The 23,242-nt window shown below is 34.1% G+C and overlaps 1 protein-coding gene across 2 annotated transcripts; it reads right to left on the minus strand.

Moving 5' to 3' along the window:
- Nucleotides 1–3,495: 3,495 nt before the first annotated feature.
- On the minus strand, nucleotides 3,496–22,700 carry LOC106059983 (major facilitator superfamily domain-containing protein 8-like). Of its 2 annotated transcripts, none has more exons than XM_056038964.1 (11): nucleotides 22,548–22,700; nucleotides 20,610–20,722; nucleotides 20,341–20,488; nucleotides 18,979–19,222; nucleotides 17,688–17,801; nucleotides 15,903–16,121; nucleotides 14,329–14,437; nucleotides 10,031–10,165; nucleotides 9,332–9,435; nucleotides 8,847–9,184; nucleotides 3,496–7,090 (listed from the first exon to the last, which is right to left on the minus strand). In XM_056038964.1, exons 2-11 carry the CDS (start codon nucleotides 20,711–20,713, stop codon nucleotides 6,854–6,856), a joined length of 1,752 nt encoding a protein of 583 aa, XP_055894939.1. In that variant the 5' UTR covers nucleotides 20,714–20,722; nucleotides 22,548–22,700; the 3' UTR covers nucleotides 3,496–6,853. The 2 variants fall into 2 exon arrangements, with proteins under 2 accessions (XP_055894939.1, XP_013073158.2); XM_013217704.2 differs by lacking the exon at nucleotides 22,548–22,700 and adding an exon at nucleotides 22,357–22,504.
- Nucleotides 22,701–23,242: the final 542 nt, after the last annotated feature.

Here is a 23,242-nt window from a genome sequence, read left to right on the forward strand (position 1 = left end):
CTGAAATTCTAATACCTTTTCAATAATGAAAGAAGCTTCTCTGTAAAGGGCTCGCAGTCGCCGTTTTCGCCAAATAAGTAGATATTAGTTAAAGTGAATAGGTGCAAGGTTGGAAAAGGTACGTCACTTATTATCGTCGACCGTTATATTTATTGTCCTAAGCACAAAACAATCCTATCTTATAAATTACAAAGTTGATTCCGTTTATCGATCTCAAAACGTATTATTTAAATGGAAAAAAAAAAAGGGGGGGGGTGCAGCTAAAAAGTAATTTTAAAAAATATATTAATAATAAAAAAAAAACAGCGATGTTCAAGCGTATGTAAAACTACAAGTGGATGCTCCGGCTAGACTGGAGGAGCTTTATGTAGACTAGAATGAAAAAGATCTTAGACTTATAAAATAAGAAAAGATATATTAGATCATTTGTAGGTTACATTTAATATAATTTCTATTTTTCTTATGTCTAACACTGGATCTAGATCTAGATCTTTATCTAATAATAATGCACAGCACTTCGATTCGGATAGTGCGAGTCTGCGACTCGACTGACCTAATTAATATTGTTGTTAACAAGTAGGCTATAGGCTAATATAGGCTTACTGGTAAAAAAAAAAAAAAAAAGAAGACACGCTGGTCAATGTTTCGTACGAGCGAATATATTTTACTCTTAAATAACTAATAAATTATAGATTTCAGCAAAAATTACACCCGTCCCAATAATCCCCCCCTTTTTTACAAAAAAAAAAAAAAAAAAAAAGCGAATGTATATAAATATACTCAAGAGTAGCCTATATAAAAATTCTTATGATAGGCCTATATATATTATACGATACAGAGTTTTCCCAGTGTGATCAGTTATAGTCAGTAATTGTTTTCTAGAAAAATCGTTAGAGCCTTTTTCGAGAACCATGTTCACCCACCACCCATTTTGCTTTTTTTTTTTTGGTTTTGAAATACCTCCATTTAAAAAAAAAAAAGGTTATTATCTTATAAATTACAAACTTTCCTTTCAAAAACTTTTACGTGCTGTGAATATATAATAACCATATGGCATATATATCATATATGTGATATGTGTTAACCATGGTGTTAACGTAGGCCTAGCTGTAGGGTATAAGGCCTATATCTAAAAATTAAGAAGAGATTTAGTAATTAAGACTACAATGGCAAAACTGTTTGAAACGTCATGCACTCACATCTTTCAATTTGATTCTACTGATTGGAACGCTTGCACTGCCACATTGATAGCCTAATATAATACAGTAGGCCTATTATTCACGTTGAGTCGGATCATATTTCAATTTTGTAAGGAGTAACACAATAACAAGTAGGTCGGCTTATATCCAACGACAGTTTCTAGATCGATTATAGAGTCTGTAAACTTTGGAACTCACTCCCCGCTACACTACTTTCAAGAAGAACATTACCTAAGACCTTCGTACGTGTTTAAAACTTTTTTTAGATTAGTTTGTCATTTTAACTCTCGTGTTTGTGTTTGTAATGTTATCGCAGCGCCTTGAGCCTACATTTTGTTTGTTAACAGCGCTTTATAAATAAAATTAATATTATTAGGCCTATTAATTGCTTTTTAGCACTCGCAACTGTGCAAGTTGTTGATTGATGGCTGCCTGGTCGTGCGGTTTGTGCGCTGGACTGTCGTTCGGATTTATCGACGGTCGAGGGTTCAAACCTTGCCCGCTCCCATCCCCCGTCGTCCTGCGGGAGGTTTGGGCTAGGAAGTAAACTATCTTCAACCCTGAAGGAACATCCGAAACATGTAAAACATTTTACAAACATTTTTCTTGACAATTTCGTCTTGGAGCAGGGACATTTTGGCGCTGTGACCGTTTCGGCGCTGGGCATATGACGCAAAATGCTTTAGACATGTAAAATATGTTCTAAAGTTCATTTTATTATGCCTTTAAAAAACTACATATCTAAGGGGGTCCCTGAGAGCACTGTAGACCTAAGCTTTTCCGCCGCCAAGCGTTAAATTGTCTTGCATTTTAAGATGCTCAAACGCATTCTCTTTAAGTAGTGTTTCCCAAACTCTTATCCTTAAAGGAACACTTCGCTTATTTGGAGAATTTAGCAAAACATTTTGATTATTTTTAAGGCTGCATTTAATCCATATTCTAAATAAAGCTTCTTTTTAAAACTTAAAAAAAAAATTGTAGATGATATATTATATTGATTAAAAAAATGACTGTAATTGCATTGTATCCCTGAAAAGCATATCAAGCACGCTATTGGTAAGCTTAATTATAATATCTAGCGTGGCGTCAAGCCAGTTTCTATAATTTGATTTAGTTGCAACATAATATAAATATAGAACATCCTGCTTCGCATTAATTAGACTGAAGGTGCTCCCGCGCCGTTCGGCGCATTGGGCGGCAAGCTGTCTCCACAAAGATCTGTCACTGGCAATGTCCGAAGCCTCCTCCCACCTGGTGTCCACTGTTCTGAGGTCCTCCGTGAAGGTGTGGCGTCAAGTTATACGAGGACGTCCCTGTTCGCGCTTTCCTCGTATTAGCCTCCATGTCGCATTAATAGTATACAAGGAAATAAAATTAAACTAACGAGCGCAGCTTGTTTTGAAATATTGTGGAACTCTTCAGAAAAACTTGACCAGAAATCATTTAATGTTTTTTTTTGTTTTTTTTTATATCTCTGTTTTAAATAAGAGTCAGAATCTAGGTCAGTTCAGTTCATATTGATGTTAATAGAATTTATTTTGTTACAAGGAATCTTTTTTTTTTCTGCATTTACTTAGAGATTACTTCACGCATATATTATAAAGGCAGCTTATAATTAATAAAATGAGGGTCTATTAAAATTGTTCACAGACAAATTTGTATATTTTCAGTTCCTTGTAAATGGCAACAAAACAAATAGATTTAGTAATGGAGAGAGGTGGCCATTTGTGGGTTCCAGAACAAATCATTCACATGACAAATCGTTCGCCGATGACTAGTTCACAGACCAATGGTTCACCAACAACCGGTTCACCGACAATTGTTTCACTATAAATGATTCACACAAAAAATGGCAGAATTTAAGTCATTGATTAACATGCATGACTAGATTGACCTAAGAACAGGCGTAGGACGTAATCATCTTCGTTCAAGTAAAGACCTAATATTTCACAAGTTAAAATGTTTTAAACACAATTTAAGCCAAGTTGGTCTGTAGGCTGACATTGGAAGCTTCAATAAATTACATAGCTAAATATAAACACTCACACATTTATGATTGATTTAACATATGGGGAAAAAATCACTCTAACCTATATAATCAAATAAAGATGCAAGTTATTTTTTTTTTTTATAAAAGTTTAATAAATTATTTATTCAGTATATTCATTCTGCATGAGTAGATTGCAGTGACCATATACACAAGTTCGTGTCAAGGATTCAAAGACAATGCCAAGTAACTTAAATATTCATATATACATTTGGCTTCACATAGGACTACTCAACAATGAACAGAACAGAAATTAATAACTTTTTAATTTTTTGTGTGTGAAACAATTAAATTACTAGGTAAGGTTTGATATAAAGCAAACTTAATATAATGTATGTCCATTTTGCATTTATAATTACATTCTTCACATGTTATATTTCTTACCATTTTACCTCAATACACTGTGAGATTAACAGAGTGCCGGGGAAAACAATTCTTAAGCCTAAAGTCTAAAGGCCTTGTTTTATTTTGTCTATGGAAGGGGTTCTCAACCTGTGGGTCGCGACCCCCTTGGGGGTCGATTGTCAATTTGCCAGGGGTCGCCAAAGACCATTGAAAAAATGGATTGTTTTTGTCTACTCTTCTATTGCTGTGTGTGTATGTGGGGGGGGGGGGGGTCGCGTCAGAGTGGGGGATTGTAAAAAAGGGGTCGCTGAGCTTAAAAGGTTGAGAACCGCTGGTCTATGGCATGTATACACAACATACGTACAAAATATAAAAATTAGAGCCTGATATAATAACAACAGTTTGTACAGCAAGAGAAACTCTTCCTTGGTTGAGTTAAAAAAAACAGTAAAGTTCACCTTTCAGACCTTGTGGTCTATAGGGCAGATGATATAAAGGTCATCTGTTTCTGTGGCCTACGATTAACAAGGGTGTCATGTGGCCAGCACAACGACCAACCGCCTTTACTTTTCCCTAACTAATGTCAGGTACCCATTAGAGCTGGGTGGACTCAGAGGATACCGAAATTAAAAATCCCAGTCTTCACCAGGATTCGAATCCCGTTCCCCGGTTCGGAAGCCAAGCGCTTTACCGCTCAGCCACCGCGCCTCCCCTTGGTTGAGTGGTGAGCTAAAAATGAAGAACTGGTCTGATGGACTCTTGGAATGCCAGGCTTATGAACTCAGAACTTCAAACCACAGAAACTGATATATATCTTATATCATATAGATTAGAATAGATTATATATGGAAACATTTAGTCAGCTGCTGGTATAGGACAATGTAATATTCTTAGCTAATGGAGTTTTGCCTCAACATCAGGTTCATATAATGTTTCTTTCATTGTATGTCAACTGCACTGGTTTGTAGAGTGTGAATCGGTTACAAGGTAGGCCTACACAGGTTAAAAAGTAAAGTTCCCCTTTCAGACCTTGCGGTCTATATGATGTAAAGGCCATCTGTTTCTGTGGCCCACGGTTCATGAGGGTATCATGTGGCCAGCACAAGGACCAACCGCCTTTACTTTTCCAAACTAACTAGAGCTGGTGGACTCATAGGCATCCGAAGTCTTCACTAGTATTCAAGCCTGGGATTCCCAGTTCAGATGACAAGTGCTATACCACTTAAAAACTGTACAATTTATCCATAAAAATTAAATGCCAGCTAAAGTTATTTGAGGTATTCTATACAAGGACTTCTTGTAACATACAGTTCTTCTTCACATACAGTAGACCAACTGGATGTCATTAAGTATGGATGTAGTGGAGGAAAGCTGTTCACTGACAGACATAAAAAGTTCAATTTATCTGAATCAGATAAAAACACACAAACATAAACATCATTTGCCAACGACAAACCCCTCCCCCCCCCCATCCCCAAACTTGTTCCCCTTCCCGACCATGCGGTCTGTAGGGCAGATGATGTTTAGGTCATCTGTTTCTTTGGCCAATGGTTAATGCGCAGGGTGTCACAATATTAGGGATCATAAATAATAATAATATACTTGTGTTAGTACATTATGCTATCAAAACAACTACTTACTCTACACATCTACAAAAAACATTGAATAATTTAAATACATTTACAGATTAAATACTAAAAAAAACATTCAATAATTTAAATACATTTACAGATAAACAAACAACTTTAGATTAAATAAAACAAATGAGATATATAATCATTATAAGCTTGAATTTAAAAAAGAAAAAGAAATAGATTATCAAAAGTTTAAAAAGAAATGTGTTATGACATAAAATGAAACCTCTAATTCAACATGCCATTTTCAAAATATCACTAACCTCAATGTTTAGCTGGTTGCCATTATGGTTCAAGACATAAAAAAAAAACAACACAACAGAAAAATGAAGTTCCTATATAGCTTTATATTTTGAAGAACTGGCTTGTTTATGTTTTTTTGCATATTAAAGATATAACACAAATATTAGGTTTCTGTATAACTTAAACATTTTGATATTTGACCCTTAAGATAAATATTTTGTAAATATATTTTTTTGTTAGATGCTTCAACAGGAAATCCAGAATAATTAATTACAGCCTTTGGACCAATTTTCTTTTAGAAATTAGAGTTTTTCTATATCAAATACAAATGATAAAAAAAAAGACAGAGATCATTTGTGAACATATTATGGCTTTAAACAAATGTGGTTTACATTCTTTGAATTTGTTTAGGTTTATGGATGAAATGAAGGTCATATGAGTTGAAGCTCTTTGAGTGCACAAATAAAAACTAAACCTTTAGGTAGCTTACGAAAAAGGATTCATTTTTTCTTCTGAATATTGGCATAGTAACATGAAATACTGAACTTAATCTTTGGACTTCAAAGACAAGATTTATTACTATTACTATTTTTTTATTTTTATTTTTTTTTAAATGGATGTACAAAATGCACATAGCACGAAAAAAAAATGGAATGACTGTGGGGCGTGTCTCAAATAATATTGACAACACAGACTTAAAAATTTGGTATAAAGAATTTAGATTGTTGAAAAAAGAATATGTACTCAAAAAATAATGCAATTTAACATTAGGAAAAAATATAATTTTATTAGTTTAAAACCAAAAAAAAACAATGCAAAGTGCAAAATTAAACCTATTGATTGATTAGTTTGAAGAATTAAAAAAATATTTTTTGGACAATATTGTGAAATATATTTTTTTTAGGAATGCAGTTGTGATAAAAATATGTAAACAAGAAAATAATTATGTGAATGAGAAAATATATATGTGCATGAGAAAATAATTATGTAAATGAGAAAATAATTATATAAATGAGAAAATAATTATGTAAATGAGAAAATAATTATGTAAATGAGAAAATAATTATGTAAGAAAATAATTATGTAAATGAGAAAATAATTATGTAAATGAGAAAATAATTATTCTACATGAGAAAATGTAATTAAAAACAATCAGGGTTTAGATTTCAGCAGTAGTCTTAAACAATGTCATAATATCATTGAAAAACATCAGATATATATTCTTTAATCATAACAGAGTAGTAGTGTCTGTTACTTAGGAATGTATTCATTGTATCTAGCAAAATTTTCGTATTCAAATATACTTTTTGAATACTGTAATAAATTAATACTTCTAGTAGCTTAATCAAACATACGGTAGAGTAGTGCTTTTTAGATAGCTCCCACTAAGCATCTCTGTGCTGTTCACTTCCTCCAAAGCGTGGCAATGAAGTGTCTTTGAATGAGAAGGGCACTAATCGTTTGCAGACGATGAGATAAAAACAAAGTGTCAGGAAAACTATTCCACAACAGCTGCCAAAGGTTACCTGAGGGCCAAACAAGTCGTAGACTTGAGAGACATAAATTGGGCCAACTGTGCGAGCCAAACTTCCAGACGCTGTCAGCCAGCCCATCCACAATCCCTATAATAATTAAAGAAATAAAATGAAAATAGCAATAAGCTTACAAAAAATGAAGGCTTTATTGTTGAACTCAATTTTATAATGCTACTATAATAATGTTTCAACAAAACATCCTCTATTTGTAAGATTTTTGACCCAAGAAAAAGAGAGTTCAATGTTATGTTTGGGAGTAAGTTTACAAAGACCAAGAAGAATGCTGGCACAATGAGCATGCAACTGTAGTGTTGATGCAGCTTCCTTCTCTTGATGTTAACACTACAAGGCAGAGTCAAATTGAGCCAAGTCATCAATGTAGACCTAATTATCTATTCTTATCTTATATAAAACAGATGTTACATCAAAAAAGATGATTACTTCCTACGCGTCATGCATTCAGTCATGCATATTAACCAATGACTTAAATTCAGCCAAGTCACTGGTTTTCCTGGCTAGCTCAGGCAACCCATTCCATGCTCTGTAATAGCACTAGGGAAGAAGGAGTATTTGTACAAATTTGTCCTAGCATATGGGACGAGGAATGTGCCTTTATCTTTGTGTCTTTCAGAGTATTTTATTAAATTTTGTTTTTGAAGATTATGGTTCAGTGTTTTATGTATAATTGCTACTTTACTTTTGAGTCTTCTGTCTTAAATTTAGTGATTTTACTAAGGGTGTTACTCTAGTAAAATGTGAATATTCATTTGTTATGAATCTCACTGCTCTATTTTGTGTATGTTCCAGTTATATTGTATATTGTATACAGTTATTATATACAGTTATATTGAGTAACTAACATTTTTTATTGTTAAGTCAATGATTGACCACAGAACATTCTCAAAAACCACTGGTCTATTGGTCACAAAAATGTGACTTTTACATCCACTATCCCAAAGATTCATACTTACATCAACTAATCCCTAGAGGCAAAGTAAATTTTTCTTTTTTTTTTTTTGTCTTTATAGCCATCTGGAAATTTACCATCTTCTTTAATCCTAAGATTGTAAGAGCATTTATTTTATTAAATTAATTTCTCTTAAATAGATCCCAACTCTATCCACATCAGATATGGCAAAATATGCAGGCTGCAACTGATCCTGCTTAGTCACATGAAATACTGCAATCGTCTTAAATCTTTGGACATAATAATTGATTATAATTTATTACATTGTTTGTATTATGTCCTCTTTTCCCATTATGAAATGTTAGGATTAGCAAGGTGATATGGTACTACTACCCCCTCAACTCAAGAAAACATTAAGAAACTGGAACAAACACAAAATAGAGCAGTGAGATTCATAACAAAAAAATATTCAAATTTGATTAAGGTAACACCTTCAGTTAAAATCACTAAATTTAGAAACCCTTCATGATAGAAGACTTAAAAGTAAAGTAGCAATCATATATAAAATATTGAACCATTTTCTTCAAATACAAAAAAAAAACTTATAAAATACTCAGAAAGACACAAAGATAAAGGCACATTCCTTGTTCCATATGCTAGGAGAAATTTGAACAAATGCTCCTTCTTCTCTAGTGCTATTGGAGCATGCACAGGGTTGCCTGAGTCAGCTAGCATGCATGATTAGATTGACCTTAGAACACGCATAGGATGTAATTATCTTCTTTTTTGAAGTAACGTCTGAATTTTATAAGATAACATGCGTAACTTTAATTTTTTTTTTATCAACAAAAACATAATTACAAAATTGTACTATGACTGATGAGAAAGACAAAGAAAGAACAAATTGAATTTGATAATACTGCTTAAAAGTATTACCTGTGGTTTTGGCCCCAGCACTTTAGAGTAGATTGTGTAGCTTAGTAAGTTACACATGGGATAGCCAATACTTATCAACACAGTTGCCCCAAAATATTGGGCTATGTGAATCACTGGAACATAATTGCACCAATCATAATTCCAAGGGCAGCCCTGTGGTGAGTAGACAGTTGTTGTATTGCCCAACGGAATAGCGGTAATTGTTACATCTGTCTGTATGCCCACCTCACTATTCAAGTTTTCGGGAGCATAGATCGTTGGCGAGTCAGTAGCAGTCAAAGCCTCTACCAATGCATACATTCCACTGTAAGTTTCAGAACTATTTTGAGGATTTATTGCTGTAAAAAAATTAAACAAAAATGTTCACATATAAGGTGAAGCATAATTTAAATGAGTGATTCTATGATAAAGACGTGTTAAAAAAAGTGAATAGAAATTTTTTCTATTAAATTGAGCATCAAGAGAAAAAATTATTTCATAATTACGTGCAAGTCCTCTAGGTGGGAGCACATGTCCCCAAGGAATCAACACAAACATTCCACCAAGACAAAAACAAAATCCAAAGAACAGCAGATAGCGCTCTGAGACTCTGTTACAAAAATATTTAAATAAAAGTAACAAGATAGATTTTATTCATATAAGTTAAAACAGAATTTTAGTTATAAAAACCTATGATTGATAAACATTTTTAAACTTTTAAATATAAACAAAAATTATGGTTGTGAAAAAATAAATCTTAGTGAAGAATAATTTTGCTTATTGCAAAACAAAGAAATAATTGGTATGAAGCTATTATTTGAATATTGTGAATAATTACAGATAGATGAAAATATATCCAAATGAAAAAGTAGAAATTTAAACAAAATATGTCATAAAAAGGTATAAAAATTGAGCATCTTAATTGACTCTTATATCAAAACAAATATTTAAAGATTTCAAACTGGAAGATAATATTTTATTTATTAGGATGGCTGCCAGGTCATGCGGTTTGCGCGCTGGACTGTCGTTCAGATTTATCGATGGTCCAGGGCTCAAACCCTCCCCGCTCCCATCCCCCGCCGTCCTGCGGGAGGTTTGGACTAGGAAGTAATTATCTTCAACTCTGAAGGAACATCCGAAACATGTAAAACATTTTACAAACATTTATTAGATAAATAATTTTTGTATTGATGCTGTAGAGTTACCTTTGAACAACCATTTTAGTGACAACAAATACTACAATAGATAATGCTCCAGCAACACCCAGAGTAATGCCTTGATACAGAGTTGCCTTCGCCTTTGTCCAGGCATACATGTGCATGGTTAATGGAGTTCCAATCCTGTACAAAATGCATTAGAAAACTTAGAATATCAAATAAATATGAGAAAAGCATTTAAAAAATGTCCGTTTGGTTAGTCTTATTTAGCATTAAATTTTTGTATTCTGTTAACTGAAATGTTTAGGAAATATTTTTTTTATAACACTTCCAGCTAATTTGAATATTATTTATATTTTAGCCAATAAAGTTAATGTTTAGGGTACATTGTTTTGAAGGGCTTAATGCTTTAGAAATATAGACACAGTCAAACCTCAGTATATTAAGTATGATTCTATTAAAGTTCTGATTTTTTAAAAGTTTTTCTCTAGTCTTGGAGGAGTTCTGTGATCATGCATTGACTTTTCATTCAATTATCTGAAACTTAGTTGGTGCCGTGGCTGAGTGGTAAAGATCTAGGCTTATGAACTGAAGGATCTCAGGTTTGAATCCCGGTGAAGACTGGCAAAAGACAGATGAATGGAGAAAGACGGTCAACGAATCTTGCATGGTGCCCCAACGGTCCAACAGACTAAGTGATAGGTAAAAGAAGATTGGGATTTTGAATTTCGGGATTTTTAGGGCATACTGAATCTAAAGGAAACCTGACATGACTGTGAGCCACCTAAAAAGATGACCTTTACATCATATGACCCTGAAAAATTTCATAATGTCAATGTTCATGGTCAATCTAAATCAATCAACTCATTCTCAACTTGTCATATTTATTTGAAACAGCAGATGTACAGACACATAAAGTGTCATGAAGCTTCAGGCCTCAATGTACTTTAGCATCAATCAGTGAAATACCATCTTAATTAACTCTTTCTCTCCGTAATTATTTACCACATTCTTGTGGAATCAACGCTGGTATCGTCAGTTAGGAGAGAAAGAGTTAAGCACTAAAATTATCTTCTTAAAGAGGTTCCATCAAAAAAAGACTATTACTATAAAAAGTTTGGGATGTGTGGCTGAGAAGCTAATACTGCTTGGCTACCTAACAAGGCGGTTTGAATTCGATTCCCAACTCATGCAGAGTTGTGTTTGCTGAGCACCTAGAGGCAGCACAGATACCTTCTCCCATATACCCATTGTTCCACAAAAGAGATTGGACGATAGGGCACTGAGCATGCTGTAAGCATGAAAAATGCACTTTATAATATTAAAAATACATTTTTAAAAAGTATACTATCAGGGAGTACACCCTTCATCTATTTCCAAATTTCAACAGTTAAATCATAAAATATTAACCTACTGTCAATCTTACTATTAAACATTAAACTTGTTCTTAACTGCTCATTGACATAGACCAACATATGTAAGCTTACACTTAGGTCTAAAGCCAAAGCGCACCAATTTAATTTGTAATTAATGAAGAGCAAGATTGAATTAGTATTGCTGGCTTTCAATACAGTTGTTTTGATCTGATTTGAGATACTATGAGTGCATAGGTTCAATATACAGTATAGATAATTGTAATATACCAGTTTTAGAGCCCCTGCAACATTTGGTGACTAGTAATCACTTAACTATTCCGTGCAGTTAGCACGAGATTTTCTTGGTCGGGGACTGACCACGAGGTGAACACGACAGTTGATCTTGGACTCTTGTAGAGAGAGGAGTGTTATGGATATCTTTTACAGTAGAGTAATGTATAAGTATTGAAGTTATTATAATTGATTTGTATTCAGAATATATTTCTTTGGACGTATAATTTGTGATGGCTGAAGTCGCCTATATTTTTGTGAATTATTTAATGTGAATAAAATCCATGTCTGCTACCATAGTGTATATTAATGATTCTAAATGTTGTGGTCGGAGAGCTCAGTATGTTAGTGTTGTTACTAGGGGTGCACCGGATAGTACTTTTTGATATCCGGCCGGAGCCGGATATAACCGGATAGTAAAATTAGATATTCGGCCGAAGCCGGATACCTACATGACTCAAACAGCTCGTTTTACTGAAGTTTTTGCAAATCTTCTATATAACATACCTATATTCATATTATTTTGTTATTTACTTTCTTACTTTAAACTCTATCACTGATTGATAAATTAAAATCAACAGCATTTTTTTTTACAGATATGCTTATCATAAACTAATCTTTGTAACATGAGATGGTGTGTGCGTATGTATTGTAAAGTAGAATGTGGGATAACTCATGCAGAATATATAAACATATATGTAACTAATGTAAATCTTTCAAAGGTAAAGTTCACTCTTGGTTTTATAGCGTAAATCTTTCTTAAGTACAATCTAAGTTGTATAGTGGGTAGATGTTTGTGTTCATGTATTTGACACCATCAACTTGTCATTAGGCTCGTGTTTTAAAGGCCACAAACCGCTTCTGGTTTGTATCTAATACAGATAATGGCTTAGTAAATATCTTAAGTAATTACAGTAATAACGAGGAGTTACTTAACACTCTTAAATTATTATTAAGAATATTGTGATTCAATCAAGACACGCATAACACAAGAGTAAGATTTAAAGTTAACACGTTAGAAAAAGTAATTCAACAGTAATATTTATTTATTTATTTACAAAAGAATACATAATGCTAATTTAATATAATAATAATAATAGTTCAGCGCTCTAATTTACATTTCTCTTCAAGTAAACAAACTTAGTGTCATCATCTAGTGACCTCTAGACAGTGCCAATATGTCTTAACAATTTGGTTTGTGGTCCAGACCCTTGATTGACAACCTATCTCATAATAAACAAACTCATACCAGATTAACCTTATAGAGATTTGGCTTGTAGTCCCGCCCCTAATAAAAATTCTACTCCAAGTAAACAAACTCAGTTCCCTCATAAGATGTGACCTCTAGAAAGTGTCAACACGTTGACATCTGGCTTAATGTGGTCAGCTGCCTATCCGTGAACTCAATGTTATGGACGAAACAAACAAAAGGAGGTGGGGTTGCTCATCTCTACCTCTGGAGATATACTCGCACATCTAGACAGATTACCAGCGTGACATAGTTAAGGAATATTACGTGTTTACAAGACCACTCAAAGATCAAGACAATCTTTTAAAATGTGTCAGACATCGCTGCTACGTATGTAATACGAATTTATAATGTAAAGTCTACTCCAACCCCCCCCCCCCCAATAACAAACCTAGTTCCCTCGTGTGACCTCTAGAGAGTGCTTACGTCCATCGTATCTGACTTGGGGTCACCTGTCAATCAATGAACTCAATGTGATGGGCTAAACAAATAAAAGGGGGAGGGAGTTGTTCATCTAGAAATATACCTGGTTACCTTAGAGGTGTGGCTCTTGTAGTCCAGCCCCCCCCCCCCCCCTAATAAAGATTAACTACTAAGTAAACAAACTCAGTCCCCTCGAAAGGTGTGACCACTAGAGAGTGTCAATACGCTGACATTAAACCTACGTCCATCGTATTTAACTTGTGGTTACCCCACCCATAAAAAAATCAATGTGATGGACTAAACAAATAAAAGGGGGTGGGAGTTGTTCATCTCTACCTCTGGAGATATACCCGCACAGCTAGACAGACGTCTGGTCAGCATGACGTAGTCAAGGAATGTAGCATTTTAACATGTTAACTAACTTACTCAAAGGTCAAGACAAATTGAAAAAAGTGCCAGCCATTGCTGCTCTGTATGTAAAGCGCATTTATGATGTAAAGTTTCATCTCAATTTATATTAAGTTATTACCACGCCTTGTCTTTATAATAAACGATGTTTGGTGCATATTCATAATGGCTCTATTTTTAAGCACATTATTTTGTTTTCATATAAACATTAATACAGTCTATAACAGACAGTAATGGAACTAGGTCCACTTTATGCATATTAAATTATGTACTTTTTACTATCCGGTTTACTATCCGGTAGTGATATCCGACCGGAGCCGAATAGCACCGGATAGTAAAAAATGCCGGATATTCGTCAGAAGCCGGAGCCGGAGGGACTATCCGGTGCACCCCTAGTTGTTACGCACCAGCAAATCTAGTGCGTGTGAGAAAGTATTTAGTTAAGAGGACAAAGAACATTACAGTAGTACCAGAAGAGGTATCTACAAAACACAGAGGCAGACTAATTCAAGACCGTCCAGGCCTATACTAATATCTCGGCCGTGACAATACTATAGTTCATTAAGGGGAAGTTTGACAGAGTAAGGTTTGTGAATGTATAATTTTATCTCATGACTCACGTTTCAAAAACTGTGAAAATGAAGAGCACAATGAAAAACAAAAATATCGTTGAGATGACCGCAATGTAATCAGGTTTGTAGTCCAAAGTTTGAACTGAATCTGTTGATTCTGAAACATGATGAAGACAACATTAAGTTGACAAAAAAAAAAGGTTAATGACAGTATGGAGCATAAAGGCAGGGTGCTAGAGCATCAAATGGCTGAAGGCGGTGGGAAGCGTGGTCGAGAGGCCAAGTGCGCTTGAACTTGGCTTGGCTACCTAGAAGGGGGCTCAAGGTTCGACACCCGACTTGGGCAGAGTTGTGTTTACTGAGCGCCTAAAGGCAGCACGGAAAACCAACTCCTAGATACCCCCCCCCCCCACTGGTCCACAAATGAGATTGGACCAAAAGCGCTCTGAGCATGCTATAAGCATGAAAGTAGCGCTATATAAAAGCTATAATAATAAAAAAGGCCCTGGTGCCAGATATTTTTTATTAAAGATTTGTTAAGTGCATCTAGGTTTAAATGTGTGGCTGAGTGGTATAAAATAAATGGTACCTAATAAAAGGGGGCTTGAGTTTGAATCCTAATGGACCTGGAATTTTTAATATCAAGATTTGACTTGAGCTGAGTTGTGCTCGATGAGCGACTAAAGGCACCGCAGAAAATTTCTCCCAGATACCCCTCCCCCATACGCCCACAAGAGAGATTGAACCAGAGCACATTGAAAATGCTTTAAGAGCATAAGAGACAAATTCTAGAAAAGTAATAATAATAATGATGATGATTATGACAATATTGAGGAAAATAAATAGGGTTAAATTAGATTGTTTCTTTAGGAAACTTTTTATAAGTTCATTTCAATAGAACTAGGTCTCTTTAAGTAATACTGTTTTTCAACTGCTCATTTTCAGCATTTCTGTTAGAAATAGCGAGTATAAGTTCCTCTTTTTTGTTAAAAGATGATCTCATTTTCATTCAGAAAGTAAACAAACAATCTTTCTTTAAAATTTTTTGGGGTTAAATGGTGTAGCTTTATCTGACAACATAAAGAGAAATGGATTTTAGTTGTTTAAAGTGCTATTTTTAATTTTAACTACCAGTACACTAATAGTTAGATTCATTTCAATGTTTGTGTTTAAATTGCATATTTTTATATTTTAACTATCATCACAAGCCTCAGAAAAATTACTCTCATTTACATTATCTAAAATACCAATTGATTCAAGTTTGGCTTATTGTATATCATTTATCTATTTTTTTCAATTGCGTTTTAATGTTTTTAAGTTCTAATGTTTTTATATTTATTGTATTTGTTTTGTTTACATGTTTCGGGTGTGCTTTCTGAATTGAAGATTATTACATCCTGACCTAAGCCTCCCAACAGTGGGTATGATAGTAGGCGGGGTTCAAACCCAGGACCATCAAGTCCAGAGCACATACCACATAACCAACCAGCCACCCTTATTGCGCAAGTCATAAAATATTTCATGAAATAAGAAACAACTTAAATCAAAAACACATTCACATACATATAGCCATACACAAATAGTGACTGCACATGTTATGCTTTGTTTTTTCTAGGACTTACTTGAAATCTGGGTATCATCATCACCTTCTCTGCCTTGGATATTGGCAGTCATGTCCCCATTATACACCCTGTGCTCCCTGAAGACAAATATGAGCAGCAGCAGGTTGATGACAGCCACAACAACGGCAAAGAAAGCTGGAGCAGTGTACATGTTGAAGTGAAAGCCGGCTGACTCCACTGGTCCAGGGTAACCCACGGGAACAAGAGCAGACTGAATTACTGAAAGAACAATATTTCATAGAGCATCTTTTACATGCAACAAAACATTTAATGGCTGGCTCCTAAAATAGAAACGTGAAGAAAACAAAAACTTGCTTGCTTCTTTGAAAAGACTGAAACAAGGGAAGGTAATGAATAATAGTTTAAAACCAAGCAAAATAAAACAAATAATAAATACTTAAAAACAAAGCTGATATTACAGAAATACCCTTACAATCATTGCCATATCTCTCAATACTACAAAGTTTATCTCTGCCCTTTCTATATTAAATTAATTAATTACCACTAATTTATTAACTAATTGGTTGATTTTTTTATTTTTTTTATTGTTGCATGTATTGTCAATAATTGTGCAAAATTTCAACTTGATCCGAGAATGGGAAGTGGGAGAAAGAACGTGTAAAAGAATCCTCCAAGACAGACAGAGTCTGATAAAAGCTTTATGAAAGAAGAAATACAACTAGGTGTGGTCTGGAAAACTATTTTACAGACATCTGGTTTGAAATTGGTTCTTTACAAATGGTTAAAAGACAGCTAGTTCATAAGCCACGTCTTTTGCAAAATATAATGATTTCCACAACACAATGGTTAAACCCAAAATCAATTCACAGGAGGGCAGAATGATTTCATTATTATTGCATGGATATCTAATTGCATTCAATAGTGACAGCCACAAATAATGTTCAAATAGCTCATTAAATTTGCTGTCAATTCATGTCTACTAAGAAGTTGTTCTCACAACTTTTCTGCGTGGCTCTGAGAAGAGTGCTATATTTAGAAAAGCAACTAAGGCTTCTAAAACATTTTTGTCAAAGATGCTTGCACTCAGTTAAAAACATATGGTCATAACACTACATAAAAAATACTATAAGGTACTGCATACTGTGCTGGGCAGAGCACCCATCTCATACAGGGGAAAATGGTATGCCAAAGGAGATCTTCTTTGGTAAGTAAAAAGTATGATGATGCCCCATGGAACCAGCTTGCCCTTACAGGCATAGAGAAGACCCCCTAGAAGCAAGCGACTTCTGAAAGAGACAGCTGGAGAACTCTTACAAAAACAGCAGGAAACACATTTACAACCAAAAAAGAGAAATTTGAACGGCTAGCACTGTACTGGATTGCCCTCCAAAATTTGATTGCATTTACTTTTCTAAATTATAAAAGCAGTAATGGAAGATAAAAAAAATAAAAAATTATGAACAATATGGATTCATAAAAAATGTCGCAACTCTGTCAATACTCACTTGATTTTAATGGAAAAAAAATGAACAAACAAACCACAATGATCAAACTTAAAAAAACTTTACCAGCAAGAAAATAAAATAAAACCCATTTTAATTTTAACCAATTGATAGTCCTTATCAGACTAATTCACAGTTATGAAGGTAATGCAAATTTAGCCAAACAGTTTGATGCAATAGTAAATAATTTTTATAAACTGACATAAATGGATCTCCAAATCAACTTATAAGACTTTTTTTAACTTAACATTTGAAAAAGATCTTTTAAAAAATATTTGTTTAAAGATCAGGTTTGTTTTCCTTTTAATTATCTGTGACTCACCAGGTCCCAGTATGAAGCCCATAGCTTGAAAGATACTTAAGTTGGCCATGGTACTTGTTCTTTCTTTAACAGTGGTAGCTCCAGATATATAGGATCTCACTACAGCAACATTACCTGCAGAAATAAGCATTACATAAACAGATCAAATACAATTATTGTTTATGTTCTATTCAGGTGTTAAGTGATGCGGCTGGCTGTGTATCCTAATAAGTTTTTGAAGAAATTAATCAAAAGGTCACAATTTTAATGCTTCTATGTTCAATGCAATAAACTTATCTCTCATTCATATGTCAATTATACATAAGATACATGCAAGCAGGAGCGTCTGCATATCCACTAAAGGCATTTGCTTTTCCTTTGGACCCAACAGCTGCGTGGAGAGGGGGGGGGGTTTCAGGTCAAAGTGCAGTCATCTTGTCCAAAGTTCAATGAGATGAGACATAGTCTTCTTATGACTGAAGGCAATCAGCATTCACGTTTGGGGCTTTTAGCTCTTCAGTCTAATTCTCTTTTATTTAACTGTCATTGCAAAAACAAACACACAAAAACTCCATTGTTTCCCTGGCAATCAAATCTTTGAATAGAATTGATCTATCTGATATAAACATTTCACATGTTGCATGTTAGTGTGAATGTAGGCCTATATTTTGTTTTTATAGTTATGTATTTTTAATGCACAAATAGACAAATTTTCGCATGGATAATAAAGATTATTATTATTATTTTATTGCTACACAGTTGAATGATTACTATGCTTTAATTCACCTTACCTCTTGTTAGATAAAACATTGAGGTACCACAAATTTTTTATTGAACTTTTTCCTTAATTCTTATTGGTCAAACATCATATTTAGGTTACACTCATTGTATGCTTTAAAATAATCATTTGAAATGACAGCTATGAAAAAAAGAACAGTTACAAGCTCTTATCTGAATCACAAGAAAGACTATGCCTATTATAGGCTATCCTGACAAGAACAACGTCTAATCTTTGGACTCAGAACTGGACAGAACATAATGAGACAACATATGTTCCTGAAGCTCAAAATTGGAACTAGTGAAATAGGTCCAAGTGGAGTGTCACCAGACAATGCTTACCATGTGCTTCAAAGCTGTATTCTTTATCAAGAATCCTGAACAAAACACTGGCCCCAAAACACTCCTATAGAAAGAAAACTATATGGAGAGCTCTCTGATTAGGAAACCACTGAACAGTTCATCTAGTATATTGGTCTAGTCATCTGAACGCTCCAACATAATAATGAGAACGAGGAAGAAGAATTTAAGTTACCTGCACTAAATCCAATAAGTCCCCGCGCAAGTATCATGTAATAATCATTGTGAGAAGGCAATGACTGGAGGTACATGTAGAATATGTTTGAAAATGTTGTCAGCAACAAGCTGACAGTAAGTGGTTCTCTGCTTGAGCTGCGAAAATTGGACCAACCACCAAAGAATGGTGAGGCCGCAAGCTGACCTAAGCTGTATGACGCTACGACCCATCCTAAGAAACTTGCCGACGTTGAAGGGTTAAGCTGAAATAAAAAAGCATCACAGAACTTTTAATTTGTACACCCTAAAAAAATGAAAAGATTTACACTTTCATATGGGTTGAAACAGTGTCTATAGTTGAACAGATGAGTGACATTAAATCTTTCTATGTGGGAATATAGAGATCTGGACATGTTCTAGGAATATTTAAATTATATTTTTTGTTGGGTGGGAGGGAATAGAACTAGTATATATCTATTTATGTTTTCATTAATTATATTTTTTGTTGGGGGAAGGGGAAAGAACTAGTATATATCTATTTAAGTTATCATTTTTATAAATTTAAATACTTAGACAAAATAATATGATATTTTCAAGGATATAATTCCAAGTAGGGCAATGTTTCATTATTATGCATCACAAGTATCAGATATTAGCCTAAGAAGCCAAACAACACACCACCGTCATTTCATTTAGGATAGATTTCTAAATCTATTTTATTAAGATTGGAGTTTTCTCTAAACCTTTCCTCTAGCACCCCACTTTATAGACACTGCAGAAATTCATAGTTTAAATTTTCTTTAGGAAACAACTTCAAAGGTTTCGAGATTACATTCTTAATTGGCAATGCAAAGGCCAAACTTCGCAACCAGCAAGCCTACTTTATCTTCACCAGAAAATATGCAAACCCAATGCCATGTAAGGGTTTCGATGCAGTTTAAAGTGTAACATAAGACAGACCAATTGAATGTTGCAATATTTGCGTATGATTGAATAAGTTTGTAGTGACAACTTTGTGAAAAGTTAAAATGTTTTATTACAATTAAATAAAAATGCATTTGAAACGATCAAATTAAAACATATATTAACGGCAATGAAATTAAAATGTATTTGAATGCTATCATGGCTGCCTGGTCATGTAACATACTTTCTGAACTGTTATCTGAATATTTGTGGGTTTGAACCCCACTGCCACCATTCCCCCGCCTTCCAGCAGGAGGTAAAGGCTATGATGTAATAATCCTCAATTGTAAAGGAACGTCCAAAACATGCAAAGCAAACAAATTAAAATGTATTTGAATACAAACAAATTAAAAAGTATTTGAATACAAACAAATTAAAAAGTATTTGAATACAATCAAATTAAAATTGAAATGTATACCACTAGCAAGAAGGGCCAGAGTGATGACATTGTGATAGTAAAAGTGACAGACCCAAGGAACATAGTGAGGTACATGACACGAATGGATCGCCAACGGCTTCTGTACTCGTTGGGTGGTTCAACAACTGTGCTGGGAACACCAATAGCACTAAAAAAAAAAATTAAACAGTTATATTTTCGGAAAAGGATTTGTAAATAAACATGATATAAACAATAACTGTCAATATATAATAATGTCCAAATTATCTAGCCTATGGAGCTAACCTTACCTTCCAGGTCTGTAGGGGATTTCATTGTAATGTACAGAACCTACTCGACTTCCTAAAAGAGGTGTTCTTAAGTCTGCTTCTTCTGACACATTGTTGGCCATCATTTAGTCATTCTAAAACAAATTATGTATTGTGCATACTTATAAGAACATTGAAAAAGTTAATATTCTAATTTCTTTCAGATTATTTTAATGTTTTCTGAAACTAAAAATAAAAACTCATAAATAACATGCTCATAAATCATGAGTGAAAGTTGATAATACTATACAAATAGGAAATAATCCAGCCTAGAAAATAAGCCAAATGTTCTGCTAAATTCTCTAATTGTACAAAGTGTTCAGTTAAAGAAACAGTTTGGTCTAATGATATGGTTCACTCCTCGATGTGACTCATCCATCTTTTCTTTTTATCTTTCTTTCTTCCTGCTACAAGGCACTATTACTTGTTGGTATATTTTTGAAAGAGTGCGTCCTGAACATTTAAAATTAACGCTTTACAGGAATAGGGTAAATATTTGATATTTAAATATTTTTTTTAAGATCAAAATTCTTATGTGGCACTACTTATCTGGTGACATGGGAGCAGATGAAGAAAGCTGCTCAGAACTAAGTTCGGTGGAGAGGTGTGGTTGCGGCCCTGGGAGTGCACAGGATTAACTAAACTAATCTGGTAATCAGTATTTTAATAATGTTAACTTTTTGTGCCTACACTATGTGTAACAGTGATATATAATATAAATTAAATTATAATTTTTACATATTAAGTCTATATGAAAAAAAAAAGTCTAAGTTTAGCAGGGAAGTAGATTTAATTAAGGAAGGATTGTCTCTCTAAGCATCCACACTGACCATTATCATGATTCATGTTCTTTGCTATGGTGACAAATGCATTCGGTGATATATCTATTTATTAAAATTAAAGGAACATCGAAACATGTAAATGTAAAACAATTTAAAATCTTTTATTTTTAAATACCAATTCTTAGAATTATAGTCTATATATATATATATAGTCACTATGTGACTATTACTTTAGTTTTAGAAACTTGATTCCAAATCCAAGTATCTTGTTACTTTTTAAATTAAACGTTTTACTTTAACTTTCTAGATCTAGAATATAGTCAGGGGCGTAGCTAGGAATTTTCCATCGTTTGGAGGCCCGGTGGGGCTTGACCTCTTTGGGGGCCCCAGCATTTTGCGTAATAATTAATTTTTAATGTAAAAAACACTCATTTGGGGGCCCGGTGGGATTTTCACTCCTCCACCCACCCTAGCTACGCCACTGAATATAGTTTATATTGTCAATATACACGTCTAGATCTAAGTCTATATCTAGAAATAGAATAATTTTTAATAATAGTTAATACTAATGACCCATTACTTAATGTAACTAATACTAGCAATAGTTTTTCTTTAGTTTTAGTATTCTAGTAAAAAATGTAAAATAGTAGGCCTACAAAATGTAACTAGATCTGAGTACTACATCTACCAGTGACCAGTCTAGATCTAACTGGTACTCTAACTCTAAGTAACCTAAGTAACTAGAATCCTACTGTCCTGCTAGGTCTAGGGCCTAGGCGGCGCCTAGTTACTAGTACTACTCACTACTCAACTACTGCTAGATCTAGTAGCAAGTAGGTCGAAATCGGCTAGGTTAATAAATAGACGAAGATGATCTAGATTTTAGATGTAATACCTAAAATCATAATGGATATATAATCTAGTTATAGTAATAAAGGTAGTATTACCAGCATTAGAGTTAGATCTATATTTCAGGAAGTTTTTTGTCATGTTTATTGTACAAAAAACATTTAAAACCCACATTACTAAAATTAAAATGACAACAAACTTAACTAGGCTCTGTCACATGATCTGGCTTGATCACGTGACCGTATCTCTAAATTACTGCTTCGATGCATATAAATCTATCCTCAGATACCTATAATAATATTGGTAATGTCTTCGATTCCGCGACTAGATCTAACTTAGATCCTCTCGCGCACAATGGGCGACAAGCTGTCTCCATAAAGATCTGTCGCTGGCAATGTCTTAGGTCTCTTCCCACCAGGTGTCCACTGCTCTGAGGTCCTCCATGAAATGTATGCTCCTTTTTCCCTTATGCTATTAGAGCATGGAATGGGCTGCCTGAGCCAGCCAGGAAAACCAGTGACATGGCTGAATACGTCATTCATGCATGAATAGATGCTTGACGCATAGGACGTAATCATCTTCCTTTTTGAAGTAACGTCTGTATTATATAAGATAAGTGTGGCGCTAAGCTATACGAGGACGTCCCTGTTTGCGCTTTCCTCATATATATTGGCCCCCATGTCATTGCAACTCTTGGTATGCGTAGATCATTCTGTAGAAGGACATGCCCGCAAACATGTTTTGTAAAATGATTTTTCCAATTTACCCCATAAGATAAAATTCGAATCTTTTAGTACAAGTGAAATCATAAGGGGAATATTAAATTAATTTTATGATGCGTCAGCAGATTTGAAATTCGCTCAAGCCCATTAAGCAACCTTTTGCTGAACATTAAATGTTCCTTAAACAAGCGACTGTTTATTTGGTGTATATTCAATGACACTCTATTTCGTTGTGCAATTCTAAATAGTCGGAGTTGATAAT

The sequence above is a fragment of the Biomphalaria glabrata genome, chromosome 8 (assembly GCF_947242115.1).
Source record: "Biomphalaria glabrata chromosome 8, xgBioGlab47.1, whole genome shotgun sequence".
NCBI classification, from domain to species: Eukaryota; Metazoa; Mollusca; class Gastropoda; family Planorbidae; genus Biomphalaria; species Biomphalaria glabrata.